The sequence below is a fragment of the Echinops telfairi genome, unplaced genomic scaffold (genome assembly GCF_000313985.2).
Source record: "Echinops telfairi isolate 266 unplaced genomic scaffold, ASM31398v2 ScPeMD7_7427;HRSCAF=8465, whole genome shotgun sequence".
Taxonomy (NCBI): Eukaryota; Metazoa; Chordata; class Mammalia; order Afrosoricida; family Tenrecidae; genus Echinops; species Echinops telfairi.
In genome coordinates, this window is record NW_022111327.1 from 15,020,344 (window position 1) to 15,028,730 (window position 8,387).

At 48.6% G+C, this 8,387-nt stretch overlaps 1 protein-coding gene across 1 annotated transcript; it reads right to left on the reverse strand.

The window, feature by feature from the left end:
* Nucleotides 1-5,907: 5,907 nt before the first annotated feature.
* LOC101644377 (peroxiredoxin-5, mitochondrial-like) lies at nt 5,908-6,688 on the reverse strand. Its single transcript, XM_030887896.2, has one exon. It carries the CDS (start codon nt 6,531-6,533, stop codon nt 5,910-5,912), a length of 624 nt encoding a protein of 207 aa, XP_030743756.2. The 5' UTR covers nt 6,534-6,688; the 3' UTR covers nt 5,908-5,909.
* Nucleotides 6,689-8,387: the final 1,699 nt, after the last annotated feature.

Below are 8,387 nucleotides of genomic sequence, written 5' to 3' on the forward strand. Positions count from 1 at the left end.
GGGGGGGGGGTGTCTGCGGACTCTTCACACATACACAGTATGAGGGCTAACCATCACCAAGCACTCCCAATTGGGTGAAGCCCTGCTCTTACTGTTCTTCAAGCAATATTTCTTTTAAGAAGCCCAGGAGAAGCTTACCCACACACAAGGAGGTGTTTCAAGTAACAGGCACAAGGTCAGACAGCTTGTAACTAGCAGAATTGAACTCTAACTAAGGCAGTGTGTGCTTCCAGTGCCCACACTCCGAATACTTTGCTCCAGGAATGAACTTCCAGGGTCCGGTAGCTGCTAAATGAGATGGTCTCTATGCCCTACCCCAGCTACTTCTCTGGGAAGGCGCCTCCAGGGAGGGGCCTTGGAAGCATGGGAAAGGCTTCTGGCTGGAGGGTGATAGAAAGGACAGCCCACCTTTAGATCACCCTCCTCTGCACCCCTGATCAAAGCGAAAGGAAATCAAGTCATTGATATCCCAAGGACAAAAATTATAAAATCACCATTCCAATGTACAGAAAAGGAGGAAGGACCCTATCCGCCCCCCCTGCGGTTTCTAGCCACCTCCATCTGTTAAAAACAAAACAAAAACCAGAAACCTCACCGGAGCGAATCAATTCTCCACACGTTTTGCTGATAATTCTCTTTCTTGGGAGAAAGCAAAAACCAAGTGGGTGAATGGCCCCTCCTGAAACAGCAGTTCAGGAAAGCAGCAACCACTTTTGACAATCCACAAGCCAAGGGAAGGGCTGGCCGAGGTCGTCTACATATGAATGTCTCAGCAGGTGAGAACATCAAGAGGAAATCCTTTATTCGCTCCATTCTCAGCAAAACAAGGGCTCTGGAGTCAAACACCTGTGAAAAAATGCTGCGTCCTCCATCTGCTTGGTACAGTGGAGGGGTGGCGAAAATGGGTAAAGCCCTGGAGATGAGACGGTTTGACACAAGGGCAGCATCCATGGACTGGGGCAGGACCAGAGCAGTGTTCCATTCTGCTGTGCAGAGGGTCGCTATGGCTGGAAGCTGACTCGATGGTACTAAACAATAGCAACATCCGCTTGGTTGAGATGAACACTATTCGTTCTTGTCATAAAGGCCAGTTTCACCTATGCGATTCCCTCCAAACTACTCACTCACTGCCATCGCCATCTAGTCTGGGCCGACTCTTACGGAAGGAACCTCTAGAGCAGGGAAGAACTGCCCCTGTGGGTTTCCGAGCCAACGGGCGTGTACGGCCCGTCTTTGTCCTGCGGAGGAGCGGTGCTTTCAGACGATGGACCTGGCATAGCACTCTGCAACCAGTGCCCCCTGGGGACCCTACACGACAGGGTAGTACTGCCCCTTGAGGGGCAGTAGGCCCTGTCCTTTCCCCTACAGAACAGCTGGTGGCTTCTAACCACTGGGCCACCAGGCCTACCAGAGATGGCCAAAATCCTGAAAACCGTGAAGGACCACAACAAAGAGCTAGTAGAGATGGGGAGTCAGACCCAAAGCAGAAGCAGAACCATCAGCCTCCCACCATTTCTCTGGCAGTTCGGATTTGCATACATCTCCCTTGAAGGGCTGTGAACCCATTACAAGGATCTACATGTGACCTCCTCCCTGGGTGACGGGAGACGTCCGACAGGCCAAGATATGACAAGATAATTTATAAATTATCAAGGGTTCATGAGGGGGGGGGAGCGGGGAGGGAAGGAGGGGGAAAATGAGGAGCTGATGCCAGGGGCTTAAGTGGAGAGCAAATGTTTTGAGAATGATGAGGGCAATGAATGTACAAATGTGCTTGACACAATTGATGTATGTATGGATTGTGGTAAGAGTCGTATGAGCCCCTAATGAAACAATTAAAAAAAAAAAAGAACTCTCAATCAGCCTCTCTGGGCATCAGGGGAAGGAGGCGCTTCAGTCTGTCCCTCAGCCCCACTGCTCACAGAAGGCAGCTGAGGCGCTGGCGCCTCGCAGACGCTGGAAGGAGGATCTGATTCGGCTCTGGGTGTGAACTAACTTCCCATCACCATTCTGAATGGAATTCTGGGATGGGCCTCCAGACCACTTCTCCACACCCAGCCTCCCACTTCCCTAATCACCCCCAAAGGTGTAAACCTCTTCAATCAGCTAATCTTGCCTGCCATCTCATCTCTGTTCCCACAGCCCAGGAGGCCTTCACTGGCTCCTCCTCCCTTTCCTGACCCCATGTAGAACACTTTTCCTCTGCACCCTCAAAGGTAAGTCTCTTGCCAAAACACAACCCTACTGCATTTCCTTAGAATATTCTCTCCAACGCCTCCCTTAATTGACAATCTCTCAAGTGGTGGTGTTGCTCACCTCCCCCCCCCACCACACCCCACCTCTCCCTCTCACCAAACACTTCTCTCCCCTCCAGTTCACCAACACCTGACAAAACCTCTACATTCCCTCTCATCAATCTCTAGCGCCCTCCTCTCCCTACCCCCACCCACCCCCAAGGGTCACCAAACCCTCTTGATTTTATCACTGAAATGTGTCTTAGATCTGGCCCCCGTATCTCCATTCTCATGGCCTGGTCAAACCTTTTACTCTCTCTCCTGACCTAATACGCCAGGGCTTCAGAATGTTCATAGAGCAAATTCCATGATCTTTTCCTTACAATTTTCCACACATTTGAGGGGACTTCAAAAAGTTTGTAGGAAAATTAAAGGAAAAGATACTGATGAGTTCCCACACCGTTTTTGAAGCTCCCGGATATTTTAACTAGCTTCATGGCCTCCAGTCTCTTTCCCCAACACAATCCATCATCCTATGTATCATCCAACATATTGCTGCCCATGTGTTTCCCACTGTGACAGTTACATTATCTCGGGTCCACTTGAGTGAAGGGGTGGACTCTAGCCTGTTCATCAGGTCATAGCCAATAATGCCTCTGGGTGAGCATGGCCTTTTCCTGAGGATGCTGGGACTCCTGTCTTCCTCCCTGGCAGCAGGAGACTCTCTCCCTCTCTGTTTGACATTCCTGTTGACAAGCCACATGGAGGCATCCGGATGGCAGCCAGAGCCCTGGAGCTGGAGGAGCCACATAGAGAGGCATGCCCATGCTGAGAGGCTTCCACAAGACTTTTCATCCACTGGCCTGTGATCTTCCTGCTTTCGGCCTCATTGCATGTGCTATGTGAGAATTTATGGACTAGTATCGGGCATATGGGCTAATATCAGACTTATGGGCTAATATCCAACTTATGGACTTGATCTGGACTGGGCCAGGATGTTTTCTTAATATACAATTACTCTTAGATATAAAACTCTCCCTTACACGAGTGTCCCTGGATTTGTGTCTCTAGTCAACCCAACCTAACACACCCACAAAACAAGTACTGAGTACCAACTGTGTTCCAGGCACCATGAGAAGCACGTGGAAAAGAGGTGAATACACAACCCCTGGCTTCTAGGCATCCATGGGTTCACCTCCAGAATGGGAACCATCCCCACAGCGGGTCCTGTGATAGATCTTCCTACCTAAGAGGTACTGATTTCACTTCACCAGATCTCGTTTTTTTTGAAGCGGCAGGAATCCCTCCCACTTCAGACACGTCACATCCGGCACAGCTCCTCACATCCTCTCACCACCACCATGTGCTGGGTACTACCGTTTATCCCCATTGCAAAGATGAGCACAGTGAGATCAAGGGCAAGCAGGTGCCACAGAGGCGATTCAAGCCTACATGTGACTCTAGAGCAGCGGTTCTCAACCTGTGGGTCACAACTCCTTTGGGGGTTGACTGATTCATCGCAGTAGCCAAGTGACAGTGATGAAGTAGCAACAACGATGGTTTTAGGGGTGGGGGTCACCAGAACATAAGAAATTGTATGAAAGGGTCGCGGCATTAGGAAAGTGGAGAACCGCTGCTCTAGAGCGTTCTGCCTCTCCCAATGTCCGCAGCACATTGACCAATTAGGGGGGAAGCTTCTAGAAACCAAACCACGTGAAGAAAGGAAGAGCAAGAGAGTGTGGGAAGAAGGAAACCAGAAAGAAAAAGAGAGAGAAACCGGGGGCAGGGGGAGAAGTGTCATTGCCTTGTGAAGCACTCGTTTTAAGACTGGCAATGGTAGCTGTTTCCAAATATTTGAAGGGTTGTCATATGAAAGAGGAAGCAAACTTATCATGTGTGGCTCCAAATGGCAAAAGTCCTCTTTGGCTGTGGCGAAACTTAATTGCGGCTCAAAAACCTTGCTAACAGAGCCCTCGAACCACTGTCTCTGTGTGTCTAAGGAGAAACCAAGTAGCCATTTGCCAGGGGAGACATTCTTGCTTTTAGTGAGCAACTGATAGAGATCAGTTAGTTAAGTGCACATCAGAATTACCTAAGATGGCATTTTCAAAATACAGATGGCTGGCCCCACCCTAGTCTTAGTGGAAACAGAATCTGGGGGGTGGAGACCGTTACTGCAACAACTACAAAGGAGGAAGTCAGTCTGTAAGAGGGTGCGTGCCAATCCTCAAAAGAAGCAACATGAATAGGCAATTGCCATGTGGAAAACCGTTCAACTTCAAGAGTCATTGAAGCAATGCAAATGAGAACAGTGCTGCACCATTTCTCTCCTATCATCAGGGTGGCATGTGTCTAAGAGACTGACAATAATACGCAACGCTGGCAGGGAAGAGGGAAAGTGAACATGCTTAGACTCTGCTGGCAGAAGATTCAATGGAAGCTCTGCAGAGCAACTTGACAGTATATTTCATAGAAATTTTTAAGACTAAAATTACGTCTAACCTTTGCGTAAGCAATACCACTGCTAGGAATTTAACAGAAGAGGACAATCTAGCAAATTTGAAAATGCCTACTCAGAGATGTTAATGTAATTACTGGTTATAACAGTGCTAGACCGGAGAACGTTCAGTGATGATGAACATGTGCTGTCCTGCACAGAGTCACTGGTCACTTCTGTCTACTGAGCATTTGAAGTGTGAGAAGTACAACTTGGGAAACTGATCTATTTTTATTTAAGTTCAAATAGCTACATGTGGCTACCATTTTGGACAGCTGTGTACAACACATCACAATATTAGAAAATAGCCAGACATCAAACAATAAAGTGTGCATATCAATGGTTCACAAATATTGGAATTTGAGGCAGTCATTAAACATAATTATGTAGATTTGGTATTAATGGCAATATTCTTACAATATGTTGATAAGTGGAACATTATCTTTGAAGAGTTAACATAATGCTATATTTGTTTCAATCCATGTGTTGTCACGTGTGCTTGTGTGTGTGTTACACCCACCACCCAACTGTCAGTTTGTCACACTGTAGTGGCTTACATGTTACTATGAAGAACCGGCATTTCAAATACCACCAGGGTCATCCATAGTGGACAGACTTCAACAGAGCTTCCAGACTAAGAGAGACTAAGAAAAAAGGCCTGGTTATTTATTTCAGAAACTTAGCCAATGTTATGGATCATAACAGAATTTCATCTGCTACACGGAGCCCTGATGGCACTGTGGACTAGGCACAGGGTTTCTAACCACAAGGTTAGTGTTCAAAACCACCAGCCACTCCACAGGAGAAAGATGAGGCTTCATGTCTATGTAAAGAGTTACAGTCTCAGAAACCTTAATATGATTGCTATGAGTCAGAACCCACTCGATGTCAGCGGGTTATAGTGCTAAAAGGTAAGCCCCCGAAGTTGGAAGGCACCCAAAACACAACAGCTGGCATCTAGGAAAAGTGAGATGGCACAGAAGTAGGCAATGTTCTGTTCATTTGTACAAAAAGTAGCCGTGAATTGAAGCGAACTCGTGGACCACATATATATACATAGAAAAGTGTCAAAATGTATATATCCAACTCCAAACAGCATGCCCTGAGTGAAGAGATGGTGATTATTTTCTGTTTTCTAAAGTACACATGCATTTCTTTCTTTTTGAACCAGATGTGTTTTATTGCAGAAATTTGGCCAAGGTTCCAATTGGGTGGCCTGGCTCAGGGGCAGCCAGGCCTGCTGCCCAGGGCTGGGCAGGTGAGACAGGAAAGGGCAGTGGGAGTGGGGAGTGCGTCTGGGCCCAGGGCCTCAAGAGCTGCGAGAGGATACTGGGGGCCAGACTACAGGTGAGACCTGTGCCGTCTGGCTCCACATTCAGGGCCTTCACTACACCGTCCTCGATCACCATGGAGAACCTCTTGAGCCTTCGGTTCCCAAAGATCGGCACCAAGGAGTCATCTAAGAGCAGATCTGTTTCCTTCCCAAAGGCCCCAGTGGGGTCCGCCAGGAGCCGAACCTGGCCTTCTGCCTGGTGGGCTTTCCCCCATTCGCTGGTCACAAAGACATCGTTGACGCTCAGACAAGCCACCACCTGGGCTCCCTTTGCCTTCAGAGCCCCAGCCTGCTCCACAAACCCCGGAAGGTGAGTCTTGGAACAGCCTGGCGTGAAGGCTCCAGGAACTCCCAAGAGGACACTCTTCTTGCCCTTGTACAGCTCGGCCAGGCTCACCTTGGTCCCAGGCTCCCCCCCTTTCAACACCACCACCGCAGGAAGGGCATCGCCCACCTTGATCGGGGCCATGGCTGCTGCAGCTCTGTGGAATCAGCGGACGCCATCACACGTCCACCTTTTCCCTCCTCCTTCCGGCCGCCGTCCTGCTCTCACTGCCGCCTGCTCGAAGGCAGTCGCTCCACCGGACAGCAATCCCGCCCACCGGCCCACACCCCGCAGCCCCGCCAGCCCCATACCCGGCCCTGCGGCAGCCACCGCCGCTCACACGTGCATTTCTTAATAGAGCAATAAAAGATTTAAAGAAAGCTTACTGATGATTAAGAGAGGGTGGGGGTGGGGTAGGGGGAGTCAACCCCAAGAATATTATGTTTACAAGTTTTTCTTAGAAAACAAATTCGACTCGACCAAAGAAACCCAAACCAGTGCTGTCCCCCCCATTCTGACTCATGGCAACCCCATGTGTTTGTTACACAGGAGAAGTGCTCCACAGGGTTTTCTCGGTGGTCTGTCTTTATGGAAACAGATTGCCAGCTTCTTTTCCCATTGCACAGCCAGGTAATTTCAAAGGGCCAAATTTTAGGTTCATGCAAGCCATTTGAGCCACTCAGGGACCTTATACATTCTATGTGATGTTTAAAATTGGGTTCAGCAAGAAGGTTTCAAAGCAACCTATGTGCGGGGAAAGCCCCTCAAGGAGAGGCTAATGAAAGAACAGTGCCCTCAGTCATGTTCAGGGGCCAACCTTGATTACCCTATTTTTCCACATATAATGTCTGCACGAAAATAGTTCCCATCTGTATATAACACCCATAGTGCTTAGAGAAAACTCATACAGGAGGGGTTGTGAAGATCACCCCCCCAAAAAATAACCATATAATATGAACATTATTTGCATGAAATACCATCTCTCTTGGTTCAACTCACTCAGAGATCAGCTATCTGAACTAGAAATGTTTGGTGTCAAGAAGACCAACTTGAAACTAGGCATCAATCTGCACCTTTTTAAAGGAGAAGCCGGGGAATTTGTCCTATATAAACTACTTTCCACAAATTCCCTTGGGAGGAGGGGACAGAATAGCCAATTTGGTTTCAGTCCTTTCCGAAACTTGAACATAACAACATTCCACAAAAAGGTAGTTGTGTGCTTGGGGGTCAGGGGGTCAGCAGCTGCTGGTCCTTGTCAGTCCTTCTCAGCTTGTGAGCAGCTTTTCATAGTAGGTTAGACCCAGTGAGAAAGATTTTGGCCAGGGGACACGCCTGCCTCAAGGAGCTATGCAGCCTGTAATATTAAACAAGGCATTGAGGGTAAGCTCCACAGCAGCAAACAGGATTGAATACCTACCAGGTGACGACTTCCTGCTAGAAGCCCTGGGGGTACTGTGCTTATGTGTTGGTCCGCAATCTGCATGCTCAGCAGCTGGGAAGCACCAGCAGCTTCAAAATCACCAGCAGCTCCACAGGACAGGGACTGGGCTTTCTACTCCCATAAAACAGTTACCATCTCGGAAACCCACAGGGGGTTGCTATGAGTCAGCACTGCCTCCATGGCAGGGAGGCTGGGGTTTTTATTTTAATTAGGTTTTGTAGGCAACTTCCAGGGGAGCCCTGTTGGCCTAGTGAGTTACAAGTTGGGCTGTTAACCACGAGGTCAGCAGCTGGAAGCCACCAGCGACTTCTCAGGGGGAAAAAAATGAAGGTTTCTACTCCCTTACAGATTGAAAATCTCAGGAACCCACAGAGGCAGTTCTTCCCTGTTCTGTAGGGTCCCTAGGAGTTGGCCCAGACTCACTGGCAGTGGGTTTAGGTAACTTTCCAAGAAGAGCCCGAGTGTCAAAATAGTTAAGCACTCAGCCGCTAAACAAAGGCTGGGAGTTCAAATCTACCCTGTGGGGAAAAGACCTGGCTTTCTGATCTCAAAAAGAT